Source organism: Ilyonectria robusta, assembly GCF_021365365.1.
Source record: "Ilyonectria robusta strain PMI_751 chromosome Unknown BGZ61scaffold_16, whole genome shotgun sequence".
Taxonomy (NCBI): Eukaryota; Fungi; Ascomycota; class Sordariomycetes; order Hypocreales; family Nectriaceae; genus Ilyonectria; species Ilyonectria robusta.
The window spans coordinates 102,016-128,134 of record NW_025764450.1 but is presented as its reverse complement, the minus strand read 5'-3'; the positions used below and the strand labels follow the sequence as shown (position 1 = coordinate 128,134).

General features: G+C 55.9%; 9 protein-coding genes across 9 annotated transcripts; 6 read left to right on the top strand and 3 right to left on the bottom strand.

Moving 5' to 3' along the window:
- The first annotated feature begins 21 nt into the window (after positions 1 to 21).
- Positions 22 to 3,140, top strand: BGZ61DRAFT_507697 (protein arginine N-methyltransferase). The gene is made up of 4 exons (XM_046251925.1): positions 22 to 590; positions 662 to 1,271; positions 1,327 to 2,762; positions 2,857 to 3,140. Exons 1-4 carry the CDS (start codon positions 453 to 455, stop codon positions 3,034 to 3,036), a joined length of 2,364 nt encoding a protein of 787 aa, XP_046101369.1. The 5' UTR covers positions 22 to 452; the 3' UTR covers positions 3,037 to 3,140.
- On the bottom strand, positions 3,141 to 4,030 carry BGZ61DRAFT_455878 (LSM domain-containing protein). The gene is made up of 4 exons (XM_046246438.1): positions 3,958 to 4,030; positions 3,863 to 3,900; positions 3,618 to 3,773; positions 3,141 to 3,501 (listed from the first exon to the last, which is right to left on the bottom strand). The coding sequence occupies exons 1-4, from the start codon at positions 3,961 to 3,963 to the stop codon at positions 3,432 to 3,434; spliced, it is 270 nt and encodes an 89-aa protein (XP_046101368.1). The 5' UTR covers positions 3,964 to 4,030; the 3' UTR covers positions 3,141 to 3,431.
- A 1,355-nt stretch (positions 4,031 to 5,385) lies between these two features.
- BGZ61DRAFT_455877 (Alpha/Beta hydrolase protein) lies at positions 5,386 to 6,795 on the top strand. The gene is made up of 2 exons (XM_046246437.1): positions 5,386 to 6,068; positions 6,134 to 6,795. Exons 1-2 carry the CDS (start codon positions 5,569 to 5,571, stop codon positions 6,612 to 6,614), a joined length of 981 nt encoding a protein of 326 aa, XP_046101367.1. The 5' UTR covers positions 5,386 to 5,568; the 3' UTR covers positions 6,615 to 6,795.
- Positions 6,796 to 7,791: 996 nt separating this feature from the next.
- On the top strand, positions 7,792 to 9,134 carry BGZ61DRAFT_358038 (pyridoxal phosphate-dependent transferase; the record flags this gene model as incomplete). Its single annotated transcript, XM_046240933.1, has 4 exons — positions 7,792 to 7,880; positions 7,953 to 8,578; positions 8,640 to 8,998; positions 9,054 to 9,134. 4 exons carry the CDS (start codon positions 7,792 to 7,794, stop codon positions 9,132 to 9,134), a joined length of 1,155 nt encoding a protein of 384 aa, XP_046101366.1.
- A 1,309-nt stretch (positions 9,135 to 10,443) lies between these two features.
- On the top strand, positions 10,444 to 14,248 carry BGZ61DRAFT_495850 (CRM1 C terminal-domain-containing protein; the record flags this gene model as incomplete). Its single annotated transcript, XM_046250948.1, has 9 exons — positions 10,444 to 10,509; positions 10,627 to 10,656; positions 10,718 to 10,790; positions 10,903 to 10,974; positions 11,033 to 11,754; positions 11,810 to 13,279; positions 13,335 to 13,482; positions 13,536 to 13,956; positions 14,011 to 14,248. 9 exons carry the CDS (start codon positions 10,444 to 10,446, stop codon positions 14,246 to 14,248), a joined length of 3,240 nt encoding a protein of 1,079 aa, XP_046101365.1.
- Positions 14,249 to 15,694: 1,446 nt separating this feature from the next.
- On the bottom strand, positions 15,695 to 17,089 carry BGZ61DRAFT_357793 (uncharacterized protein; the record flags this gene model as incomplete). Its single annotated transcript, XM_046240908.1, has 1 exon — positions 15,695 to 17,089. The coding sequence occupies one exon, from the start codon at positions 17,087 to 17,089 to the stop codon at positions 15,695 to 15,697; it is 1,395 nt and encodes a 464-aa protein (XP_046101364.1).
- Positions 17,090 to 19,691: 2,602 nt separating this feature from the next.
- BGZ61DRAFT_357691 (DEAD/DEAH box helicase) lies at positions 19,692 to 21,673 on the bottom strand (the record flags this gene model as incomplete). Its single annotated transcript, XM_046240902.1, has 2 exons — positions 19,692 to 21,443; positions 21,500 to 21,673. The coding sequence occupies 2 exons, from the start codon at positions 21,671 to 21,673 to the stop codon at positions 19,692 to 19,694; spliced, it is 1,926 nt and encodes a 641-aa protein (XP_046101363.1).
- An 801-nt stretch (positions 21,674 to 22,474) lies between these two features.
- On the top strand, positions 22,475 to 23,240 carry BGZ61DRAFT_61940 (uncharacterized protein). Its single transcript, XM_046256924.1, has one exon. The coding sequence runs from the start codon at positions 22,525 to 22,527 to the stop codon at positions 23,020 to 23,022; it is 498 nt and encodes a 165-aa protein (XP_046101362.1). The 5' UTR covers positions 22,475 to 22,524; the 3' UTR covers positions 23,023 to 23,240.
- An 86-nt stretch (positions 23,241 to 23,326) lies between these two features.
- Positions 23,327 to 24,649, top strand: BGZ61DRAFT_357562 (uncharacterized protein; the record flags this gene model as incomplete). Its single annotated transcript, XM_046240888.1, has 1 exon — positions 23,327 to 24,649. A coding segment is annotated over one exon (1,323 nt), but the record flags the coding sequence as incomplete, so codon positions are not given.
- Between the last annotated feature and the right edge of the window lie 1,470 nt (positions 24,650 to 26,119).

Below are 26,119 nucleotides of genomic sequence, written 5' to 3'. Positions count from 1 at the left end.
TCTGTACGTTGAGTATACTAGCACAATATCTATTCCTCCCATTCTTTCAGTCCATCCCTAGTCGTACTGTCCAGTTTCTCTCGATACTGCAGAATGGATTGGCAAAGTGCTGGCAGCAGACGCACACTGTGCCTATTTTTGGGGGTCCTCCCACTCCTCTGAGACTCACCGCGAAAATCGTCCGTCTTGTGCGAATTGAGCTCACATCAACCCCAAGCTTTGAGTTCGTGTCCATGCAAGACGCCTGATCAAGTCGATTCTGGCAGTTTTTCATCAGCGACACTATTGCCATTTATTCTCAGACTGTCGCGGGGCGATAGCTGCGTGTCCTCTCCCTTGTCCATCACACAATTGTTAATTTGGCGGGGTGATTTACTCCACCATCGGAAATCTCAGCCTTCGTGAGGCTCCCCACCATCACAGCCTCACCAACATCCGCCGCGATACCTGCAATGGCTTCTGACGGATCCGGCTTCGAAATGTCTGAAGGCTTGGGCCCCCAGCGGCCCAGGTTCCACATCGGCGAGCACGACTCGACCCGCGAGGCGCCCCTCACTGACTTACAGTACGGCCATCTGCTCAACTATGGTGTAAGTCGCCAGCCAACATGCCCGTCGCTGACCCAGTGACGCCCGAGGGCAATGCCATTGACTGCGGATAGCTGAGCTTTGTGACGACGCCCATTACCAACAACCACTTCCGCGACCGCGTCTTCGCCCTCGTTGCGCAGCACCTCGCGACTCTCGCCGGCGAAGGAAACTCACCCACCACGATTGCCACGGCTGCCCGCGAGGATCCCATCCTGCCGCCGCTGACGCCCAAGGACACCGGCCTGTTCCCCAGCGCCGCCGTCAACACTTACACGGCGTACATCAGTCCCTGGATCGACCTGTGTTCCACCAACCCTGTCGTCTCCAGCATCTCCCGCCAGGTGCTCAACCTCGAGGTCAACTACGCCAACTTCTGCGGCGTCCGGAGCATCGTCGTCCCCGGGCCCCAGCGGGATGCCTCCAAGGACGGCGGCAACCAGGGTCTAGCCCAGTACTCTCGCGCCGTTGAGGAAGCTCTTGCCATCGGTGGCCGGGTGACTTTCCTGGTCCACATGCCCATGTACCGGGAGCCCGGCCAGGAGTCTGAGATCAAGACTCTCTCGTCTCTCCAGTCTCAGCAGCCCCCCAAGGTTGACGAGAAGGATATTGATCTCTTCACGGCATGGGATTCGTGGCATCATGTCCGAACAGTCTGCAACTACAACACAAGGCTCTTCGTTGGTGCGTTCCCATCCCCCTCTAACGCTCTTACGCTTGCTGACTGGCCATTTCTCAGCGCTGCAAATACCCCGAGTCATGCCTGAAAAGGACCTCCAGGACCGCTGGTTCGCTGAGCCTCTGCATTACTTGACTCTGAGTCCCTCGGTTTTCCAAACCAACAAGAGTGGCTTCCCTGTCTTGTCTAAGCATCACCAGGACCTCATTTTCTCGTACCTCCGTCTCAAGAATTTCCCATGGATTATGCTCTGCGATGCCGGCCCCGACGTCTCTCACATCAAGGACGATGCGCAGTCCTTGCTTAATAGCGGTGGAACACCGTCTCCAGACGATTTTCCCACCCTTGCTGAGGCTCAGGAACAAGAATCAAAGAGGTCCAAGGGCCAGACAAACCCTTACGTCGCCTACCTCCGATGGCTTGAGTCCCAGCAGCCTCCCTTTTCCCTTCTGGAGGGTCCTACCTTGACTAGCTTCCAGGATTGGCTTCAATCGCCCCTGCAGCCCCTGTCAGACAACCTTGAGTCGGCCACGTACGAGGTCTTTGAAGGCGACCCTGTCAAGTACAACCAGTATGAGGCCGCCGTTTACGAGGCCTTGACGGAGTGGAAGACGCTCGACAAGCCCAAGTCCAAGGAGGGCGCCGTCGTCGTTGCTGTTGCTGGCTCTGGCCGTGGCCCTCTCGTCACCCGAGCTCTCAAGGCTGCGGAGGACGCTGGCGTGGCTATCGACATGTGGGCCGTGGAGAAGAACCCCAACGCATATGTGTACTTGTTGCGCCAGAACGAGATGGTCTGGAACGGCAAGGTCAAGGTTGTCAAGACGGATATGCGCGCTTGGAAGGGGCCTGTCATCTCAGAGTCCGCCGAGGGTCCCGTGTACGGCAAGGTTGACATCCTCATCTCAGAGCTGCTCGGCTCCTTTGGCGACAACGAGCTGTCGCCCGAATGTCTTGACGGTATCCAGCACGTCATGTCCAAGCCCCACGGCATCTCCATCCCGAGCTCTTACACCGCTCACTTCAGCCCCATCTCCCACCCCAAGATTCACGCCGACCTTCTCACGCGCGTGCCCACCGAGCCCAACGCCTTCGAGACCCCCTGGGTCGTCCGGCTCTATGCCCTCGACTTTGTGTCCCAGAAGGTACCGGGCCACCCGCGGTTCCAGGAGGCCTGGGAGTTCTCGCATCCCATTCCCGACACTACGCTCGCGGCCGTCGAGGCTCGGCGATCCGGAGGTGTGGTGGGCGGCGGCGGCGGCAGTATGTCCGGCGCGGCTGGAGCCAACGACCACAACTCGCGGTACTGTCACCTCACCTTTGTGTGCCGGACTAGGGGCGTCACACACGGTCTAGCGGGCTACTTTGAGTCGACCCTGTACGAGTCGCAGCTCAAGGAAAGCGAGGGCCAAAAGGTGGAGATCAGCACGCACCCGGAGCGCATCGATCAGAAGAGCAAGGACATGATTTCATGGTTCCCCATATTCTTCCCCCTCAAGGTAAGCTTATGCTAGCTTAGTTTGCCTTCATACTCCCCAGCACCAGATCATGAAGTTCTCACACATGTTCACGCACTAACACCAACATTCACAGAAACCACTTTACTTCCCCGCCGACACGGAGCTAGAGATCAGCATGTGGCGGCAGACGGACGACACGCGGGTGTGGTACGAGTGGCTCGTCGAGGCCTGGACTTGGGTCGGCCAGTCGCAACGCATCAAGGTGGGCTCGTCGGACCTGTGCAGCAGTCGCCAGGTAGCCTGTCTGATGTAAATATTTCGAGCCAACGAGCCGTAACGAGGAGATGGATTCATGTAGGGCGTGCGGTTTGGATGTGAAATTTGTGGGTTTTTTTGCCGCGGGGCGAAGAGAAAAGTTTTGTTTGTAGACGGGGAGTCGTGTGTGCTTGTGACTGTGTTTCCTCCTCCATGTGATGTTCGATATCACGACCGACCAGCACACGACATGGGGTCTCTTTGCTCGGTTGATGCACCCCTACCAACAGCCATAAACGCCGGTTCCGAAACCAATCTCAGTCTTCCTAGACCAATGACTCCAAAGACCTCCCGGAACCAAATGCCATGCTGGTCATCCGCCTCCTCCTTTCGTAAGTGTAGCGCCTTCGCTCGCATGGTCTAGTTTGTCGTTCGCACGTGAGTCGTTTGTTTTCAGCCCTCCATCTTGACATCGCCGCTCTCGCCCTGGTTTGCGCCTCGGATCCAGAGAACGTTGTTACACCTATGTCATAATACGTCAGTTTCAGAAACTCCTAACCTGCTCTCCTTCACTCCGGGTAGAACTCCGAGGGTTTCGGTGGCAGCTTGGAGCAAGAAAAAGGGACTGGGGGTATATACCGGATGAGGACCTGGCCAAGGGTTCCGGTCATCTTCTGGTCAATGTATTCCTCGGTATCTCGCAGCTGGATGTTCATGTAGCTGTCGATGCTGACCAGTCTGCCCTTGTACTCGGTCTCGCCCCACTTCAAACGAACGACGATGTCCTTATCGACACTACGCACCAAGTCAGCATTAGCATTGGCATCTCTCGAGAAGCGCCGCCGAAGTCGTCGACAGTCGCGGGGGAGGGCGGTGGGACGTACAGGTCCTGCAGCATAGGGCGGGGGTTCACGGGAACGAACTGTTGGGTTCTTGTCAGTCTTAGCGCCATGGACAGAGCTCGGGGAGTAAAACGTACACTCATCTTGAGGGCGGGGCGTTGGTGGGCTTGTCAGGCTGGGATTGGGAGCCTTGTTTGTAGTGGAGGAGCGCGGCGAGACGAGGCTGGCAGCTTGGTAGTGGTGGTGTGAATTTTTGGCGTCGCTGGGACGGGATCGGAAAAACCTTTCGGGGGCGAGAGCTCCCTGGTGGGCGGATCTCACTCAGCCCTGTAAGCTGCAGGTGGAGCTCCTACAGCTGTACGTGTAAATCACATTACGATAAGTTCAGCAAAAACAAAGTTCAAAGGGAAATATGTGTGTTTGCCAAGCGATTTGATCATACATTATGCCGCTAAATTTATACTCACTTTAGGTAGGAATATGGTCCCTTTAGGTAGGAACTAAAGTCCTTAAGCTTGGGAGACAAGATTGAAGATAGGCCCACAGAGTGCATCGTAGAAGCAATAGTAATACAGTAGAGTGTCAGAAATGCCGAAAAAAAATTCACATCTGCAGGTCATCTTTATGCTGCTCATTCGGAAGTCTTTGTTGTGCAATAGTGGCGCGGATGAATTATGGCTAGTTTAAGTGCCATTGATCTCGACCTTGAATTGAGGTTTGAACATCCACAAAGTGACCGCATGCGCAATGTTTAAGCTGCTACCTACCTCGTGGATATAGTACGTACTCTCCGCTGAGACCAAATGCGTCTCATTAGCATGGGAGGGTTTACTCGTCAGAACGACTCCAGATGGCAGGATGGGTGCCATTGCAATGCTTCTCCTCGTTAGGTGCCCACTAAAAGCATAAGTCAATACCTCAATCGATGATAACGGCAAAGCATGCAGTTGGCATTCTGCTGATCTTGCAGGTGCGACAGGCATGGGGGCTTTTAAAGCGTGATCTTGGAAGAATTAGTGTTAAAGGCATTAATGCGTCCCCATTTACCTGCCCCAAAGGCACGCTACTTGATGTGAGTCAATTATAACCGTCGTTCCAGGACTAGAGTGAAGGGATAAAATACCACCTGTATTGAGACATTGATGCTACCGTCGATATTTGAAGCTCGGTGACGTAGGGAGAGGAATAAAATACCTTGGGAATTAGGACTCGTGACTCACTGCGAGAAAGTGACGGAATCTTGCATCTCAGCTGAATGCCACGGCCCATGATACCGGGACCAGGATTTCCTTTTTCGATCACGCATCTCCATCTCTGCCGCGCGCGAACTATGCAAAACCGCAAATAAGCCGGAATTGATTAGTCCTAGACAAGGCGGCTCGCACTGGCATCCCCATTCTGTTTAGGCATCGCGATTTGACGGTCTTGTGATTGCTGTTAGTCCCTCGTTGGCAGGGCGTCCCTGATTCTCCCGGGCCACGACGCCTCGTTGGACGAAATTTATCGGAACGCCATGGAGGCTGGTGGCTGATGGCTGAGCTTTGTTCTGTGCAACCACTGAGCTTTGCAGCGCGGTGTTTTTTATTCTTGGGTGGGTTTCCTGGCTCTTGTAGTACATACTTGCCTGGGCCACAGCATTAATCGACCTCATATATAAGGTGCGGAGTTGTTCGCCCTGTGCCTATACATCAACATACCTCTATTCATCAACGACATCTGCCTCTCATCCAATCCATCACCACACTCCAATGTTCAGTAACTTTCACCTCAGCTATCAATGGCTCTACTACAGCCGGCCATCGGGTCCTCCCTCGCCCATTCCCGAAGGTCTCGAGCGACACTGGCTCGACACTGCCCAGGGCACACTTGAGATCCTCTCCGCGAAGCCCTCAACGCCCGCCACCGGCCCGCCCGTCTTCTTCTGCCATGGCGGCATGGGCGGCGCCTGGGTCTGGACTGAGTACATGCAGTATCTCGCCGCCCGCGGGGTCCCTTGCTATGCCGTCTCCCTACGTGGTCACGGCGACTCGTGGTACCCGTCGTACATGCGTATGATGTTTGCAACCTCCCGTCGCGTACTGAGCGATGACCTTGTCGTCGCCATTGAGTGGGTGCAGGCGCGCGAGAACAGCGAGGTCGTACTTGTCGGCCATTCAAGCGGCGGCGGACTCAGCCAGGGCATCTTGTCGGAGGGTAGGGTAAATGTCAAGGGATTGGCCTTGTTAGGTGCGGTGCCGGCCTATGGATCGTAAGTCCCGAGTCCGATACATGATTGAACCTACCGAGTTTCATGTGCTAATGAGGATCGTTCAGGATGGGCGTCTACATGAACTGGGCCAAGCTCGATCCGTGGTTCACAATCCGTCTCATTTTCCATGGCTGGCACTCCAACTCGCCTCTCTCACACCCGGCCCTCACCCACCGAGCCTTCTTTGGCGACAGCTTCCCCCTCTCGGCCGTGATTCCCTTCCAGCGCCGCATGAACCGATATGAGAGCTACGGCTGGCCGTTCAGCATGATGAGGCCGTTCGCGTCGGCGAGCTCGATTCTGCGACACATTCACAACGGCGGTGCCAGCGGGACCAAGCTGCTTGTGATGGCAGGCTCGCAGGACAAGCTCATGAATGCACAGGTGACACAGGAGACGGCAGCGTTTTATCAAGCGGCGGCGGATCCGGAAAGCGAAGGAGTGCGGATGGAGATTGTGGAGGGCGCGGGACACCACTTGCAGAATGATGTGCAGTGGGAAGATGGCGCGGAGAAGCTGCTTTCTTTCTACAAGGGAATTTCGTGATACAAGGGTGAAGAAGCTGTGTCAAATATGCTTGAAAGGATTGGGTCTCGGGATGCTTGTGATTCTTCCGAGAGGAGCTCCTCTGACGGGTTTTGGTGTTTAGGGTAAGCGGCGTTGCGATGCGATTGTAAACTATTGTATGTTTAGATGGTTGGCTGGAATGATATCCCTTCTCATGTTACCACTCGCGAATTCTCAGAAAATCAACATCAATCATTGATCTTCGGATCTCACCCTAGAGACTATCGGGCTGATTACAATCGTACGGAGGTTCACTCGCCTTCGGGTCAAGATGCCGACGAACCTCCGAACGGCATATCTCCCCATAGTGGGGGCCCTCGTAGTGAACTCCCCCGCCGCAACCGGCCCCCGGTCGATGCTGTAGCAACAGAGAACCCCAGAGATGGTTGCCCAGAAGAAGAGGGGGATGGGGAGGGGAGTTTATTAGCGGTGGGGAACGGAGACTAGGATCACAGCGAGACGTCCCAGCGTGACTTGCCTCGCCCCAGGAATTCCGGGAGTTCTTTGCTAGAATCCACCTGTTCTGCTCTATCCTGCTCCTCTCCTTCTCCTAACAGAGCGTGTGCGCTACATTTTTGCTTCTCGCTGCCAACTGCCACATCACATCCCTCGGCCTGTTTCCGAGTCCCCCGTTCCATCTTCGCACCGACGCCGACGTCCCCGGAGTCGGAAGACCGCCCGTAGCATCCCCCTCGGAGCTCCCGCCACTCGGCATCACTGCCCGTCCGCACCTGCCCACCTTCTGCAAGAGGGGTGGCCATTCAAGCTGGCGTTTGCGCAGCGGATCGCCTTTTCGGGGGTAGGAGTGGGAGCAACGGTTCGTCCAGGAGGCGTCAGGGCAGGTGCCACGCGTGCAGCAGCAGCAGCAAGTGGTGTGGTCGGCGTCGCAGCCAGAGGCAGAGTTAGCAGCAGCAGGCAGGTACACCTCAGCACCCTCCTGCTTAGATCGACGATGGAGCCCCGCATGCCGGACCTCTCCGCCGACAGCCCCTCCTCCGCCTCCTCATCAGCTTCGGCCGCCGCATCGGCCGGGAGGATATCCCTTGTTTCTCGACACTTATTGCAGACGAATTCCTCTTTATCTTTATCTTCCTCTTCTTCCACCCAGACCTCGTCCTCTCCCCAGCAACAGCGCCGATACTCTTCATCGTCCACCATGTCGTCTCAACCACCCCATGCCACTCTGCTCATTCCTGGGCCCATCGAGTTCGACGATGCCGTCCTTCAGTCCATGAGCCACTACAGGTAATGACATCCTTTTTCATTGGATTGTCACCATGTCGTCTATCTGTGCTGACGATTGCCCTTGTTCTATAGCGAGAGCCATGTTGGCCCCGCCTTCGTCAACACCTTTGGCGAGACCCTCACAATGGTTCGCCAGCTGTTCCAATCGACCGATCCCGCTGCCCAGCCCTTCGTCATCTCCGGCTCCGGCACCCTGGGCTGGGACTTGGTCGCCGCCAATCTCCTCGAGGCTGGCGAGAACGCCCTTGTCCTCAGCACTGGTTACTTTGGCGACGGCTTCGCCGACTGCCTCCGAACATACGGCGCGAACGTGGATAAGATCGACGGCGAGGTCGGCGGCCGACCCCAGATCCCCCAGATCGAGAAAGCCCTCTCCGAGAAGAAGTACAAGGTTCTCACCGTAACTCACGTTGACACCTCGACCGGTGTCCTAAGCGAGCTCAAGGACCTGACTGCGGCCGTTCACCGTGTGTCCCCCGAGACTCTCGTCGTTGTCGATGGTGTCTGCAGTGTTGCATGCGAGGAGATTGCTTTTGACGAATGGGGTCTGGATGGTGTGGTGACCGCCAGCCAGAAGGCGATCGGCTGCCCGGCCGGCCTGTCCATCTCCTTCTTCAGCAGCCGAGCTATGGACGCCTTGAACAACCGCAAGACCCCCCCAGCTTCGTACTTCGCCTCCATGAAGAACTGGACCCCTAGTGAGCCTCCCATTTGAAATGAGACCAGCTGGAGCTTGCCACCGTTGCTAACCGATGTTAGTCATGAAAAACTATGAGGCCAAGAAGCCCTCGTACTTTGCCACTCCCTCGCCTCAGCTCATCCACGCTCTCCACACGGCCCTGACCCAGATCCTGTCGAAGTCCCTCGCCGAGCAGTTCCAGAAGCACATTGAGGTGTCGGACAGAGTCAAGAAGGCTGTCGCAGACCTCGGCCTGAAGATTGTGGCTACTAAGAAGGAGGACCAGGCACACGCCATGACGGCCATCTACCTGCCCGAGACTATCCAGATCGCCGACGTCCTACCCAAGCTGGCCGCCAAGGGTGTGGTGTTCGCGGGTGGTATCCACAAGGCGATTGCGACGCGGTATATTCGATTCGGACACATGGGTGTCAGCGCGGTATGTATTTTCGGTCGTCGTTGTAGAAGAAGTTGCTAACGCGTGCGGTGAACAGCTCAACCCCGAGCGAAAGGATATCGACAAGGCTCTGGATGCTCTGCGGGATTCGCTTTCCGAGGCTGGATACGAGGTATAAATACCGGGCGCTTGGAATAGAAGAGGTTAGGAGTCATCTTGAAATTTGTCGAATAGAAACGGCGGGCAGGATGGAAAACACAATACAAAAAAATTGGATAGCTCTGGTTGAACTGATTTGAAGAGTGTGTGGATGTATGTGTCTGCGTGCATGTCTCAATCATTGACGACTGCAGAGCTACTGCAGAGCTACGGGCCGGCATTCGGGTGGTTGGAGTTGGTGGATGGACACTGCGAACTAACATTAAGCATTGGGAGGGGCTCCTTCGTCAAAGAAGCTCCACGAATATTCAAGAAAGAACTTGCTAGTCGAAGGCAAATCAGGTCATGTGTGATGGGAATACCCAGCTGACCCCCTCTCTGACCTGAAGAGCACGGAAGTCCTGAGGCCGACAGCCGTGCAAAAGCAAAGACGGACTTAAAGATGAGCTCTGCGATCGATCGAGGCGGGGTGGGAACCGGTTGCTTCATGGACAACGCAGCAGACACACAGAAGGCTGGGAAGTGAGAGGTGCGATTTTCATCACATGTACCCGGTACCTGGGCCACAGCGTCATGGTTGCTGGGCCGCGGGCTGGCTACTTGGTAGGGCGACTGAATTAGCGGTGTCGGGTTGCCGGGGGAGATGTCGCTGGCTTGCTGGCGGCGCGGGACCACGGTGGTGGGCGGGGTCTCGGGTACTTGTGACGAGAAACTGCCCCTCATCTCCGCCCCGCTGACAAAATCAATCGCATGTCCCCTCCCGCCGCTAGGCGTTCAGTTGGGTGTTTGGTTTCAGGGCGGCAGCTGTCCGCTACGGGCTACGGCCACTGGCCACTGGCCACTGTGACGACCACTGTGCTGAGTTGTTACCTGCTACCTGGTGGGTGATGCCTCGAGGCGGCGGGGCTCATCCCACCACTAAATCCGGCCTCCACTGCTGAGGTGCGCCGGGGCTTCTGTAGGTAGGTACCTACCATATCTCCCCATCGCTCTTCGGAACCTCTCTTCTCACCTCACCTCACCGACGTCGTGCACTTCCCATCCACCCTCTTTCTTCCTCCTCCTCCCTCTCCTCCTCCGTCGCGTGTCTCGCATCCTCGTTTGGTTTCCCACAACCGCACCCGCGCCCTCTCCCACCTCTCTTTTTACGCGTTTAGACCGAGCGCTGCTGCCGCTGCCGCCGCTGTCGTCAAGTCCCTCGGCTGTTCCTTCTTCCCTGCCTGGCTGGGGCTCTTTTGCTACATCTCCTCCCTCCCCCGCCTTGCCCGCCACCAACAACCAAACCGCCCGCTGCCTCACAACGCTCCCGCGCGAGCCCGCCGCCGAGAATGGCCATCTCCATTGACGAGCTGGACATTTTGGTCCGCTCCTTTTACGAAGGTCGCGGTGAGCAGGTATGTGCTCTTGCTCCCCGCTACTCTCTTTTTTCTGCGTGGCCCCGCGCGCCAGCCATGCACACCACGCAAAGAGCAGAGATCAAAGAAGCTGACCCGTCACCGTCGTCGTTGTAGCAAAAAACCGCCCAAGCTGCCCTCAACCAGGTACGAAATACCCCTCCGACCTCGAGTCTCAAATAACGACCCCGACTGACTCCGTCTGCAGTTCAAGGAAGACCCCGATGCCTGGCTCATGGTCGACAAGATCCTCTCCGACGCGCAATATCCCCAGACCAAGTGTGCGTCGACCCCCGCCTCCCCGTCCCGCCGACCGGCTATCCTTGGTGTCAAAACCACAACCACAAACCAATACATGCGAGAGATCAATAAGAAACTGACAGCGTTCGACAGATTTGGGTCTGCAGGTTTTGGACAATGTGATCATGACGAGGTGGAAGGTCCTCCCTCGGGAGCAGTGCCAAGGTCCGTCCTCCTCACCACCGCAATGCCTCTTGGCTGATGCTGATTGTTTTGCCTCCAGGAATCCGAAACTTCATTGTCCAGTTCATCATTCAGTGCTCGAGCACTGAGGAGTCGTTGCGCTCACAAAAGACTCTGCTCAACAAGCTTAACCTCGTCCTCGTTTCCGTCCTCAAGCAGGAGTGGCCGCATAACTGGCCCACCTTCATCAACGAGATCATTTCCTCCTGCCACTCCAACCTATCCATTTGCGAGAACAACATGATCATTCTGCGATTGCTCTCCGAGGAGGTCTTTGACTACTCTGCCGAGCAGATGACCTCCACCAAGACCCGCAACATGAAGCAGACCATGTGCGCCGAGTTCTCCCAAATCTTCAACCTCTGCCAAGAGGTCCTCAACACTGCTACTCAGCCCAGCCTCATCATGGCTACCATCGAGACCCTCCTTCGCTTCTGCAACTGGATTCCCTTGGGCTACATTTTCGAGACCCCACTCATCGAGACTCTGCGAACCCGCTTCCTGTCTACCCCCGAGTTCCGGAACGTCACCATGCAGTGCCTTACTGAGATCGGCGGCCTACAGACCGGCGGCCCAGGCCAGCCCAATTCGTACGACGAGCAACTCATCAAGATGTTTACCGAGGTCCTCAGTACCATTGCTAACATCATCCCGGTCACTTTGGACCTGAAATCGACATACCCTAGCAGCAACTCGAAGGACCAGGAGTTTATCCAGAACTTGGCGCTCTTCCTTTGCAACTTCTTTGGAATGCATCTGAACGTAGGTCTTGTCCGTCTCCAAACCAGCCAATTTTTGAAACTAACTGGAGGAATAGCTCATTGAAAACCTCCCCAACCGTGACTATCTCATCCACGGCCACTACTACCTCATCAGGATATCGCAGATCGACGACCGCGAAATCTTCAAGATTTGCCTCGACTACTGGCTCAAATCGGTCCAGGAGCTCTACGAAGAGATGCAACAGCTCCCCATCACCGACGTCAACCCCCTTATGGCCGTCGGCGGAGGCGTCTCGGGCAGTGGTGCCCCTAACCCGTCCCTCCTCATGAACTACCCCCTACGGAAACACAAGTACAATGAGGTTCTCTCCAACCTGCGAGTGGTCATGATAGAGAAAATGGTCCGCCCAGAAGAAGTCCTGATTGTCGAGAACGACGAGGGTGAGATTGTTCGAGAGTTCGTCAAGGAAAGCGACACTGTGCAGCTTTACAAGACGATTCGAGAGTGCTTGGTCTACCTGACTCACTTGGATGTGGTTGACACCGAGAATATCATGACCGAGAAATTGGCCCGACAGGTCGATGGAACTGAGTGGTCTTGGCACAACTGCAACGTCCTCTGCTGGGCCATCGGCTCGATTTCACTAGCCATGAATGAGGAGACGGAGAAGAGGTTCCTTGTTACCGTCATCAAGGACCTCCTCGGCTTGACAGAGATGAAGCGCGGCAAGGACAACAAGGCTGTTGTCGCCAGTAACATCATGTACATCGTCGGCCAGTACCCCCGCTTCCTCAAGGCCCACTGGAAGTTCCTTAAGACGGTCGTCAACAAGCTGTTCGAGTTCATGCACGAGTCCCATGAGGGTGTGCAGGACATGGCTTGCGACACCTTTATCAAGATTGCTCGACAGTGCCGACGCCACTTTGTTGCCCTCCAGCCTAGCGAGCAGGAGCCATTCATCGAGGAGATTGTTAGAAACATGGGTAAGATTACATGCGACTTGACTCCCCAGCAGGTTCACACCTTTTATGAGGCTTGTGGATACATGGTCGCCGCTCAGGGCAACAAGCACCAGCAGGAGAGGCTGCTCTCTGACCTCATGGCCATCCCCAACGCTGCCTGGGCCGAGATTATCAAGCAGGCGACGATGAACCCTTCCATCCTCCAGGATTCTGAGACTATCAAGGTCATTGGCAACATCATGAAGACCAACGTGTCGGCTTGCTCGTCGGTGGGATCCTACTTCTATCCCCAGATTGGCCGCATCTACCACGACATGCTGCAAATGTACAACGCCACGAGCACTCTCATCTCCGACGCTGTGGCCCGAGATGGCGAACTCGCCACCAAGATGCCCAAGGTCCGAGGTCTTCGGACCATCAAGAAAGAGATTCTGAAGCTCATTGAAGTCTATGTTGACAAAGCCGAGGATCTCCAGGCTGTTCGCGCCCAGATGGTCCCCCCTCTGCTGGATTCGGTGCTTGTCGACTACAACCGCAACGTACCCGGAGCCCGAGATGCCGAGGTGCTCAAGGCTTGCTCAACCATTATCACCAAGCTCTCTGTAAGAAACCCTTAACACTTAAAAACAGGCAATTGGTTTACTAACCATCAACAAGGCCTTGATGGAGGACCAGGTCCCTACTATCATGCAGAATGTGTTCGAGTGCACTCTGGAGATGATCAACAAAGACTTCTCCGAGTTCCCCGAACACCGAGTCGAGTTTTTCAACCTCTTGAGGGCCATCAACTTGCACTGCTTCCCTGGTAAGTTAATGTGGCTGTTGGGTTCTTTCGCATCTGCTAACCAGACACAACAGCTCTCCTCAAGCTTGATAACAACCAGTTCAAGTTTGTTATTGACTCTTGCTCGTGGGCGTTCAAGCACGACAACCGAGACGTAGAGGCCGCTGGATTGAACATGTGCTTGGAACTTGTCAACAACATCGCCGAGAAGACCGACGTGCAGACGGGCAACGCCTTTTTCCAGCGATTCTTCATCACCATCCTGCAGGACGTTTTCTTCGTCGTGACCGACAATGATCACAAGGCTGGTTTCAAGACGCAGTCCATGCTGCTCATGAAGCTCTTCTACTTCATCCACCCCGCTGATGGCACCCAGCCCAAGATTCAGGGCCCCATCTACACCCCAGACCAGGCGCAGGCTGGCACCAGCAACCGGGAATTCCTGGGCAACTTTGTGGCTAACCTCCTACAGAATGCCTTTCCCAACCTCCAAGCGTACGTTATGACGATCATCAAGATGTGGAGCGAATACTAACACAATAACCTTAGGTCTCAAATCACTTCTTTTGTGGAGGGCTTGTTCACTCTTAACACTCAGTACGACAAGTTCCGCCTCAACCTGCGTGACTTCCTCGTCTCCCTCAAGGAGTTTGCCGGCGACAACGCGGAGCTGTTTATTGTCGAGAAGGAACAACAAGAGCGGGATGCCAAGGCTGCCGATATGGAACGACGACAGAAAGTCGGCGGTCTGCTGAAGCCTTCGGAGCTGGACGACGAGGAGCTCTGACTGAACGAAGAGCTGCGGACTGAATTCGTGCCTCGACGGGATGCTGAGAGCTCGTCAGCTGCCCCCGCCACGGTTGGGGCCACGGACTTGGCCGGGGATGGCTGGGAGTTTTACGATCTTTGAGCGTTACTCTCCCATGAAGCTGTCCAGGCTGGCCACATCCCCAACCGCTGGACAGCTCCGTCTCTGGATCCTCCTCCTCAACCGATTTCCTTCCTGTAGTGATACCAAACCCCATAGACGAGTCCTCGCCGCTCATCCCGGGGGTGCGTCTCCTTTTTCCCTTTTTTACGGCCGGTCTCCCTTGAACGACCCCTGTCCGGCCTCTTCTTCCCGCACATCGGTTCTCCTACCTCGTATCTAAGCCTCTCTTCGTTGAACTGGCCGGGCCGATCTAGCCGGTCCCGCTAGGGAGGTGAGAGAGACGAGACCGGTTTGATGAATGGTGAATCAGTTTTTACGAATAAACAAAGAAAGAGAACGAAATACAAGTTTACGAAAAACCGGTGTGATGGGAATGATGGAGGCGGACTAAGCAGGGGCTGGGGAGAATCGATGGATAGCGGGACGGTAGGGTGGATAGCAAGCTAGCTGGATGAATGGATGAATGGATGGATGGATGAGTGATACGAGGAGGTTAGAGGTTTTTTATGTAGTCGTCTCCAGAAAATAAGAGACACAAGTCAATAGTAGCAAAGAATCCATCAAATGTATTGATTACATTGGTCAGTCGCCTTGGTCATTGCGAGCCGAGGCAAAGGCGCCATCGTGACATTCTCGTATTCTATAGATTAGGGTGGATACAACTCGCGATACGAGAATGTGGCTTATGATATGGTAATTCTTATTCGTGGCTTTGTTCCTGCAGGGGGTAATTCCCTTTCTTTCTCGAAGATAATTCGATGCAGGTGCACAAACTCTGTTGGCTCTGTTGGCCAGGTATGGAGCTGGCCTGTTTCAAGGGATGAATAATTTCGATGGCGACAGGTGAGCGTAGTGTCCCTTTCTGCGCTCCTATTCTCCAACGCCCCCTGAAGTCCCTGGCTTCCGTCGCGGCTGTGCTCGCCCGCCCTCGAAGCGCCCTGGGTATCGTTTTTTTCCCCCGCGTTACACAGTGTTCCTGAGACCGTGGCCTCCCAAGTGCCTGTATTCTCTTGCTAAACACCTTGCAACTGCTGCGATCTATGAGCGTGGAATGTCCCCGAGCTGGCTGATACCAAGTGTTCGGGTAGTCTCATGGGCGGATTGGGGCTGAGTCTTCCAAGTCGTTGGCTGCAACTTCGTTCAAATGATGCAGTTCCATCGCGTGTTCCGTGCCATAGTGTATTGTTGGCCCGGGCAAATTTCGCTCAGGGGTCCGTCTGCCACATAGAACGACTCAGTCTGCTGGTTTGCGTTTGCGAGGGGTAAATAATGTCGATGATATTCTAGGATGTCTCCTGGCGTTCATCCTTGCTCGATACGCAGCACCTCCATGGGCCAGCGCAGGGGCTCTTGCCAGAAACTACCCAGATAGTCTGAAATGAGGTGAATAACAGCCGCGCCCGCATCACCAATAATCCACGACCTGCGACATCGATGTAGTAAGACACCGTAGTAAGCGAGAACGAGGAGGGCCTCGGGGCGGTGTTTGCGCAGTGCGTCCACATACTCGACCGAAATCACGACAGGGAACGCAGTGGCGGCGTGAATATTGTCGTCATCCGGAAGACTGGCGTGGATGTTGAACGCCCACTGTAGAGCCTGGCAAGCACTCTTACATGCGGCGACAGTTGCAGGCGCAAGATCCGAGGTACTAATAAGACGTTCGAGCTCGGCACACTCCGAGCCAAGGTGATCTGACAGGGAGGCCACCTTGACATTGTAAATAAACGGATGGAGTGCGGACTCGAGGATGACATCGTACGAGTTACCGATGATGGTGCGGACACCGCGGTGCATGTGGGTGGACTCGATGAACCGATCGATAAAGACATGGTAACTGGAGCGGTAGTAGGTCAACGTCTCGTAGAGCATGTTAATGCTGAGGAGTCCGGCAAAGAGGAAGCGCGGAACGGTGAGTCTGTCCGAGTTTAACCCGCTAGTCTCCTTGGTGTCATGGTTGAACCACATCAAGGCGCGCGTCTGGAGCTCCGTGGCATCGCGGCGGTGGGCAGCGGAGTTTTCGGGTGAGTGCATGGCTAGGTGATCGGCGCCGAGGGCGAGTAGCTGGTCCATAGCGTAGGGGGCCTCTTGGGCCCATTCTATGGCGATGTTGATACAGGCCGGCATGAAGTTCATGGAGTTGATCATGCCCGTCTGGACGTGGTGGAAGAGAATAAGATGCTTCGCAGTGAAGACGGGTTGCGGCGGGGCATCTGGCAGAGATGACGAGGGAGAGCCGGCGAAGAACTCGTTGAACGAGGGCAAGGTGGGAGGAGAAGCATCCTCAACGATGGGGAACCCTCGAGCGCCATAGACCGATGGTAACGGATACTGAGACGGGTAGACGGCTCCGGAACTGGTCGTGCTATCAGCAGGACTCCGAGCAGGACTGTTGATGCCCGTGGGAGCGGGAGTCGTAGCTGAGGTATGCGTTGATGTGTAGGTGGATGCTGGCGTTGACGCTGAAGCGGAGGGAGATGCCGAGTGCGGGAAGGAGCAGGTGCGCTCACTGACAACGCAGTTGCTGCAGGACGGACGGGCCTCGTCGCACTTGATGTGGCGACGTTTGCATTCCCAGCAGCCGTTGCGCGACTTGCGATGTGCTCTGCGCAACTTTGCGGTGTTGGTGGCACTTGAGCCCGGACGGGAGCCGGCGCCGGACACGGAGCCGTCGGGGCCCGAGGGACGCGGCGACATGGCAGGGGCAGTTTTCCTCGGGGGAGTGACGCTGGCCACTTTGGCGACGTGGCAGGAGAGGTCGAGGTCAGCGAGAGAAGGAACAAAGGCGATCGATCATGGTCCTTGAAGCGAGTGAGGCGGCGTCCGGGGCGGTTCCTAAGTGTCCTTGGCAGGCAGGCAGGTGGTGTGCTCGCGATGGTGTGTATGGCCTATGGCTGTGTACTTCGGAACGGGCTTGCAGGGCAGGAGCAGAGTGGCGGCCACCGGCTTAAAGAGGTCGCGTACTGCGGCGGCGAATGTCTTGTCCAAGTTGGGGATTTGGAAAAGAAGAGTAGACGGCGGTTAGCCTGGTACTTGGGGGACACAGCCATGTCATGTACCTGAACTTGGACGAAGTCGGTAGGCGTGAGTTCGTGTTGGGATATAGGTAATTACCTTAGCAGGGAAGGAGCCGTTCCGAGGAGGGGAGGAAAGGGCCCCACCGATGCCCTTCCCACACTTCGCACGCTTCTTGCTGCGCGCGCCGAGAGGTGATTCGTTCGGTCGTAACAGGGCTCAGTGGCTCGGCAAGACGCCGTAGCCGTGCCCCCTTGCCCTATGAGGGGCTCCGGGGTGGGTTTCCAGTCGGTGCCTGCCATTGTGCTTCCATCCCCTGTCCAGACGTCCCTTGGCCCCTGTCCTGACCCCTGCTCCTTCCGTTCTTTCTGTCTTTTCCCTTGCGCTTCCCTTGCTCTGCCCTATCCAGAATTAGCAATCGCCTATGACCCACGGTCTAGGCCCCGGCGCCTTCCCTTTCCCCGTTAAATGCCTTGAAACAGTTTCTCCATCGCCGAGGGGAAGACCGCCTCACGCCCGCCTCATCGCCCGCCCACCATCGTATTATCCCACCAAGTACTCCGTACCTATTTCTCGTAACGTCGTAACTTTCCCAAGCCGTCTCTCCGTTGCCGAAACTGACTTCACACCATCCCAACCTGTGCGCCATGCTTCTGCGGCGTACGTCACCCTTGGCGGCTGAGCCGCCACGCCCTCGGCCCATTCGCCTGTCCATCCCCGCTTGGGCCGTTTCATCAGCCAAGCCAGATCTGAATATCAAGCTTATTCGATCCGACGGGATGGTTACCATCAGTCTTGGTACGGACGACGTATCTCATTTCCCCTCCACCTCTCCTGCGATACTAGTCTCTCGAATGACGGACGCGCGTCCCTGAATGTCACCACGCATGCTCCAGACTCCCGTCGATGTCCCCTAGACATGCTATCTGAGCTGTCCACATTCACAGCCACTGACGCCCTGGCGACGGCCCGTTCGGACTTTCTCGTATTCCGACATGAAACACCCCGGAAGTCGATCATGAGGCTTGGCTAGGGACGTGAAACGCCACCTCCCTGATGGTCATTTGCTGGAGCAATAGGCGTGAATAGTTTCCAAACTTGCACCACCACCACTTCCCCGCGACACCGCTGCTCTAAATCCGAGCTCCGATGATACTTCTCCGACGCCATAGATTCAACAGCCGAAAGCCAGTCCATGGCCACGGCGGCATTCATTTGCAGTACCCTCGAGGTGACGCATCAGCTGCCTCAGTGGCGGGTAACCAGGTTACGGCCGTAGGTGGCCTGGATCACCACCACCGCCAATGTATCGGCCAGGACTTGGGCAGCGACCTGAACACTTTTGTCGGGCATCTAGACTGGTTCAGCAACAGAAATCATTTCGAAATTTGTGGAATAGTATCATGTTGAATGACTTACACGGTCTACTCCCGAACAAACAGAACATAATGCTGGCTTGCCGTCAAACACGTTCGAGGCAGCTTGATCTGTCGCACCTGCAAAAGATCGCCGACATCTCCGACAGAACATGTTTTCACGGGAAATCATCCTGCGACTGAGGAGATTTGCCTGCCTGGATGCAGCCGACTTGACGTTCCGGCATCTTTCCCTGAAATCATGTTCAAGTGAAGTCGCTCAACTCGATCTCTTGTCGTCGCTTTATATACTTTTGATAAATCGCCTCCCCTAGGCAAACGCACCTCGGACCTCACAAGCACAAACACAAGAACCTATCCAGACTGTCACCCTCCACTTAATCCCCGCCTCAAACGTGGATGGCTGACAGGGAGAACTTCGGTATTGGCCGAATACGCGTTTATCGGATGGCGCCGGAATGGCCCATGGTTTTCGGAACGCCCGTATACGCGTATACGAGTCTTGGCATTGCTAGGAGTCTTGGCATTGCGACCATCCTAGTTCTAACGGTCCAACCCTGGCGTATGTATCTGCGCAATTAGATCTGGGCAATCTGTACCCTGGGAGATTGTGGGTGGAATTTCTATTTATGTTGTTGACCTATTGTGATTACACTTATCCAGCAGTGATGCCACTTTTGCTCAAGAAGGAGTGTTGCCCCGGAGGCGAGCTGTTCGACCTCGCGAGATACCCAACGATGGAGCTCTTTTATTTGCTTGAACCAAGCAAGAGACTAGCACAAGATCCCATATCGAGGGGCAGAAATAGTTCCGCCGGGGTCGCTAAGCCAAACCACCACAGTCGAATCTCACGATACACGCATGAAGTTCCGCAATTTTGATAGCCAACTCAACGGGGTATATTCTGTCTAATCGTCGAATCCTTCAAACTCACTATCCTTTGTCGCCTTTACTGCTTTTGCAGCCTTTGCCGCCTCCGCAGCTTCGGCCTTCGCCTTGGCCTTGGTTTGTCTCCGCACTTCCATGATCAACTCGTTGAGCTCCAGCTGTTTGGTCTTTTCATCGTTCGTCATGACCGACATCTTCTCCGCTTCGCGCTTCTTGCGCCGCTTCTCCCGACGTTCGACCCTCTCGTCCTCCTTGCCGTGCTTGACGCTCCACGACTCGTTGTTCTTCCGCTTGCGCTGGTGATCTTCCTTTTCGACCTTTTCTCCTGACTTCTCGACCTCGAGGGCGACCTTTCTGGCCTGTTCCCGAGCCTTCTCCTTGTAGGCAAATGTTTCCCAATCGATCTCTTGGCCTAGCATCTTGTCCCCAGTCCAAAGTTTCAACTCGGGCATTCGAGGCATGCGCAAGAGACCCCAGGCGTTTCCGAGATCGGTCCAATCGAGATCGGCGGCTCGGAAGATGGATGTTGCTTGGTGTGCGCCGTAGCTTCGAGCCCAGCTCACGAATGCCTTCTGCGCCTTGTCGTAGAGAGCTCGGTCCTCTCGGACTAGGTCTCGGATCTTTTGGGTTGCCGTAGTAGCATCTTCGTCTGACACATTGATATCTGGTCTCTCCAGAGGTGAGATGGGCGTTTTACGGATATCCAAGAATTTCACGTAGTCTTCCTCTCGCCCGGGATGTAGCATAACCACTGCCAACCCTTTTCGGCCGGCACGTCCAGCTCTGCCACTGCGGTGTATGAAGACTTTGGGGTCTGAGGGAACGTCGATTTGTACAACAAGGTCGACTTGGGGGATATCCAGTCCTCGCGCAGCCAAATCTGTTGTTAAGAGAATCGTCGGGGAGACCGAGGTGAGGAACCGGCTGAAGTTCTTTTCTCGCACCTTGGCAGGGTGCTTTCCATGTAGAGGCACTAGCGCAAACCCTTCAGGCAACAGTTCCGGGAGGATGTGCTGGAAGTAGTCCACGGCAGCGCAGGTGGAGAGGAAGACGATGGCCCTTTGGGGCCTCACGGGAAGCCTCTCGAGGAGCTGTGCCAAGGCGGGGAGTTTTTGGCTTGCGGGTTTGATCATGTATGCCATTTGCAAACTCGCGGGAGTTCTCCTGTCCTCGAGGATACCGCCATCCTTCATCTTGACCTTGACCTCGATCTTGACTGGATTCCGTAGACCAACTCGGATAATCTCTCCCACGGCTTCGCTGACACTGGCGCTAAACAGGCCTGTTCGGCGCTGTTTGGGAAGGTGTGATAGAATTTTCTGCAAATCGGGTTTGAAGCCTAGATCAAGCAGGCGATCGGCTTCATCGAGAACCAGGACCTCGAACGAGGACTGCGGACAATGGACATGTGGCGACGAGAGAAGTTCGACAAGTCGACCCGGAGAAGATATCAACACATTGGGGCTGTGTCGCAGGAAGAAGCTGAGGTCCTGGGCCGTCGTTGTGGTACCACCGACTAGTAGCTGGGGTACAATGACGGGTGCTGTGGTGGCCGGGCGCTTCTCGTCCTCCTTGAGCTGTGGTAGGATATCGGCGGAAGGGGCGTGGAATTGTAGAAGCGAGAGCAGAACGGTATGGATCTGAGCGGCGAGCTCTCGGGTGGGAGAGACAATGATGGCGGCGACGTGGTGTCTCTTGGTGGGCTCGCTGCGCAAAAGTTTCTGGATGAGGGGGATGAGGAAGGTCAGGGTCTTTCCGCTACCAGTAACGGCCTGAATGCAGTTAATGATTAGTTTTAATCCTGTATGTTCGGCGCAATTCGTCATACCTCGACAACAACGTCCTTGTTGACCATAAAGTGAGGAATGGTCGCGGCTTGGACGGGCGTCATCTGGGCGAAGCCCATTGTCGAGACTGCGTCGAGGATCCATTCGGCGAGGGGAGGATTGAGACCGTCCCAGGCGCGGGCGCTGCGCTTCTTCTCGACCTTGCCCGAAGCCATTATGACAGACGCTACAGAATCGAGGGAAACGAATGCAACTGCCTCTTGTCTCTACAATGTCTGCCTCTTGTCATGGAGGGGCGACTGTCTTGATGCTGGTTGCGCGAAACATTTCTAGAAATTTTGATCTTATCACCACGTGAGAAATGATTTATCTGTGGCGCAGGGTGTGGCTGGGTGGGTCCTGGCTCTGACCAGAGTTAGCAGGTACGTACCCAAGCGTCCGGGGCCCTTGTGACGTTGCACGGCACAGCACCAGATTGGCTGCTGGTCCCTTGACATGGCGAGTTGATTCAGAGGTGACGTGATGGGTTGCCTCGCCGGTATTGGAGGAGGTCATACTGGGAGGGCGGGAGGTCAGGGGACAGGAGAGACGAGACTGGATGGAAGCTGCAAGCAGGGAAGAGAGCAGGGAAGCTGACTGCCGAAGACGGCAGCATGATTTGTTGTTTCGTCTTCGTTTTTGTTCATCCGTGGACTTGCTGTGTTGTCGTTACAGACTCACAACGAAGCATCCAACGTAAGAACACAAGACTGGTTAAAGAGACTGTCAGGATATGCCTCGGTTGCCCCAGCAGAGAAGACTTAACTCGCTAACTTAGACGCCATCCATGCCGTGAGCTGTGAATGACACAGAGTCACATGCTGAAAAAAAACAAAAACAGCGGTGACCCACTGTTACCTTCTTCCAGTGGCTTCAGTCAGTGGACCCTAGTGGGCCTCTTCAGTGACGAAAAGTCGACGCCACAGATAGATATCTGCTGTTTAGTTGTCCGGCTGCTCCCCGGACCCCGGCCTACGAGCAGAAAACCCAACTAGCAGATTTCCGCCTGCGAAACTGCACGCAAGACATGCGCGAGCAGGAAAAAAAACTGCCAGTTGCAAATGTCACACGACTCTTTCTTCGACCGGATTTCCCATCAGCCCAGCTCCATTCCCTCTCGTCTTGCCCTATCAAACCTCGGGCTACCGCCGCAGCCGCCCTATCACGGCGTACCCCGTCCCCAAGACCGTCCCAAAGCCGTCCCCGAAGCCATCTCCTCCACGCTACACCTTATTACCCATACCTACCTAATTTCACGTCCCCTACCTCCACCTCCAAGTCACTTCACCTCCCGTCCCGGCTGTCACAAGGCCGCGCAATAACTGATACCCGATACCGTATGTTGTTGTCGTGTGCCCGCTTGAACGCGAGTGCCACCCCCTGCCACCATTCATCTCCCGACTACCCATCTTTCGCATCATGCCGCGGGGGATCCGACCTCCGCTGCATCCCTGTCGACCTTCAATCTGGATCCTATAGACGCTTTCGTCCGTCACCAAACTCCGAGCCCTCCGGAACCACGTAGCCCGCCGGCGTCCGCGAGCACCAGCACCAGCCAGGGTTCCAATCTCCTTCATCAACACCACCGGCGCCGCCAGAGCCAACCCAATCACGGCCCCAATCACGTCCCCCTGGGCACCGCTCTCCCAAGCTCCAAGCATAGCCACGGCGAGTCGAGCCTGCGCCACCAACCCCAAAGCCACGGCAGCGACGAATCGGACGGCGACAACGACAACCACGACGACCTTCAAGATCAAGAAAATTCACCCCTTCGTCATCACCGCCGTCACGACCACTCCTCCCTCTTAAACCCGCAAGCCGCCAACGTGCGCTCCTCGCGCCGTGACAAACATCTCCACTCTTTATCAACAAGCTCCTTCTGGCCCTCAGGCTTCGACTGCCTCAGGCGCATCGTTTTCGGCGCCATCCGCTGCCCGGCGCTCCCGCCCTTCACCTTCACCATGTCTCTCCGCTCCGACAACGTCCCCTCGACGCCCCGCGTCATCTCACCGAGTCCCACGCCCTCCGAGCAAGATGCCCGCGACTATTCCGGCCCGGTAACCCGCTCCGCCGCCCGGAGGAGGACACCTACGCCGCAGCCCCTCGAAGAGCGATCAGACGAAGATGAGCCCGAGAGCCCCGACCTGCGACGGGCACGAACCCGCAGTCGATCTCCCATCGGCGCCGGAGCCGTACCGCGAATGACGAGACGCACGAGCACGGCCGCGAAAGCCAGCAAGGTGGCCAAGTCGGTCATCGTGGAGGAACCAGTCGTCGCCAACGGCAAGGCCCCAACCACCAAAACCACCAACGGCCATCTCGCCCCGCCACAGCCGTCGACGCCCATGGGCTGGACATGGCGCGACTTCAGCCGGAGTCCTAGTCCGCTGGGGCTCATCCCAATCCACAGGCACTGGAGGACTTTTGTCCACAAGCACGAGGTACCGCGAAAGGTGCTGCACGTGTCTATTGGCTTCTTCGTCGTCTGGCTCTACGTCACCGGCACTCAGCCCAGCGCCGTGACGCCCTGGCTCATGTCGGGTCTGATTCCCATCACCACCGTTGACTGGCTCCGACACCGTTATGCGCCTTTCAACCGCTTCTACGTCAAAGTCCTCGGGGCTCTGATGCGCGAGAGCGAGTATGCAGGCTGGAACGGTACCATCTTCTACCTTCTTGGCGCCTGGATCGTTCTCTACGGCTTCCCCAAGGATGTTGGCATCATCAGCGTCCTGCTCCTCAGCTGGTGCGACACCGCCGCCAGCACCTTTGGCCGTCTTTGGGGCCGATATACCCCGCGCCTGCGCCGAGGCAAGTCTCTTGCCGGCTCCGCGGCTGCCTTCCTCGTCGGCGTGGCTACGTCGTACTTTTTCTACGGCTGGCTCGTCCCGACCACCGGCCCTTTCCCCGGCGACGAGGACTTTATGTTCAAGGGCGTCCTTTCGCTGCCCAAGGCCATCACTGAAGCGGTCGGTCTCTCGGAGGGACAGGCCACCATTACTGGGTCTCTGGCCCTTGGCGTCATGAGCGTGCTCTCCGGCTTCATAGCCTCTGCTAGCGAGGTGGTGGACATCTTTGGTTGGGACGACAACCTCACGATTCCCGTTCTCAGCGGTATTGGCATCTGGGGTTTCCTGAAGGTCTTTTCTTAGACGGAAAGGGATGCGGACGCACTCCACTTCAACAAGGAGTGATATCACATGGGATGACAAGAACGCAACCCCTTGATAGAATCGATGCTGGTGTCTGGCTTGACTCGCAGCTCATATGAATGACTGGCATGGCGTTGTGCACGAGGGGTCCATTGCTTCTTCTTTTGTTCTTCTCTTCACTTCATTTCTTTTTTTTTCTTGCTATCTCTTCTTTTTATCTCGTGCATTCGCATCGGAATGCATTGAGAAACAAGGGGATTCAGCCACGGTCAACAGAGTCCTACACTACGGCATCTCTGCGACTCTTGTGTTTTCTTGTACTATGGCATAGGTTACCTTTGCGAAATGAACGGACGGGACGGAACCAAGGAGATGCAAACGATCGGGCGCTGCATGTGCTCTTCATGAGATCAGGGAGAATCTTTCGGGTACCTTGCCTCGAACACTTAATGTATGCAGTATCACGTCGGAAAGGATGGGCGAGTCCTCGTTTTGAGTTTGGATAGAGGCGGCTGGGACGGCTACGGCATGAGAAATGGGCATGTAGACGGGTCATGGTCGGTCGGACGGTCGGTAGAAATGGCGAAACGCTCTCCTCGATTTTCATTCCATGACGGTTCCTTGGGATCGAAGACTATTGTGTCGTTCTGTGCATTTGTGCTTGTGCTGCCATGACCCCTTGTCCCGCGCGTCGGAGACGAAGAAAACGCCAGGATAGGGGTTTGGTGAATCCGTGGCGGTGGCCTTGAGGTTATTTTGAGGCTCGTATTGGATGGCGGGATCCCAGTTTCCCCCGTGTCATCACATCACATCACATCACGCATCACACGGCGCAGGGATGGGGACGCGGGAGGTTCAAGGTCGGTGGATAAGCGAGTCTGGACGTATCGCTATTCTAGGGTCTGCATTTGGAGGCACAAAGTGGTACGTTGCGGGAGTCAGGAATTCTCCGACTACAGAGGACAGACAGGACATGGAAGGGCTCTTGGGGGCTGTTGTGATGACAATGTCGCACAAAATCAACCCGCCTGCTTTGACATGGCCAAAAGTCTCGGCTGGTCGTGTCTGCCAAACCATCGTCCGTCCGTCACCTGTCGCGTTTGTGCCGCCGGCCATGCCGACCTGACTTACACGGCAGCGCCAGCAGCAGGGGCGGCAGCAGCAGGAATGACACTGCCGCCCGAGTCCCGGGGGTTTTTTGGGGACGAGGCACGAAATGTCGGTGTTGTGTCTCGACCAGTTGGATAGGGTATATGTGGCCGTGAGCAAGGAGCTGGAGCGTCATGTTAGTTGAGACGTGCCGATGTGTGACGGGAGGAGTGTTTCGCGACGGGCGATGGCACGGAGGCGGGAGACCGGAGAGTGGTTTTTGGTTGTACGGCATTGTCAGCGGGACCAAGAGGAGTGGGAGCAACGGCAGATGGCATCAACAAGGACTTTGGCATGGACAGCATCGATGATGGAGCGGCA

What these genes read in the sequence shown, in the direction of transcription:
- BGZ61DRAFT_507697 (XM_046251925.1), top strand. Translation starts at nt 453, where the DNA reads ATGGCTTCTGACGGATCCGGCTTCGAAATGTCTGAAGGCTTGGGCCCC. An exon ending in GCCATCTGCTCAACTATGGT is followed by an intron (nt 591 to 661) that starts GTAAGTCGCCAG and finishes GACTGCGGATAG; the next exon opens with CTGAGCTTTGTGACGACGCC. An exon ending in CAACACAAGGCTCTTCGTTG is followed by an intron (nt 1,272 to 1,326) that starts GTGCGTTCCCAT and finishes GCCATTTCTCAG; the next exon opens with CGCTGCAAATACCCCGAGTC.
- BGZ61DRAFT_455878 (XM_046246438.1), bottom strand. An exon ending in CGCCCTATGCTGCAGGACCT is followed by an intron (nt 3,774 to 3,862) that starts GTACGTCCCACC and finishes CTTGGTGCGTAG; the next exon opens with TGTCGATAAGGACATCGTCG. An exon ending in CTTGGCCAGGTCCTCATCCG is followed by an intron (nt 3,502 to 3,617) that starts GTATATACCCCC and finishes ATTATGACATAG; the next exon opens with GTGTAACAACGTTCTCTGGA.
- BGZ61DRAFT_455877 (XM_046246437.1), top strand. Translation starts at nt 5,569, where the DNA reads ATGTTCAGTAACTTTCACCTCAGCTATCAATGGCTCTACTACAGCCGG. An exon ending in GCGGTGCCGGCCTATGGATC is followed by an intron (nt 6,069 to 6,133) that starts GTAAGTCCCGAG and finishes AGGATCGTTCAG; the next exon opens with GATGGGCGTCTACATGAACT.
- BGZ61DRAFT_61940 (XM_046256924.1), top strand. Translation starts at nt 22,525, where the DNA reads ATGCGCGAGCAGGAAAAAAAACTGCCAGTTGCAAATGTCACACGACTC.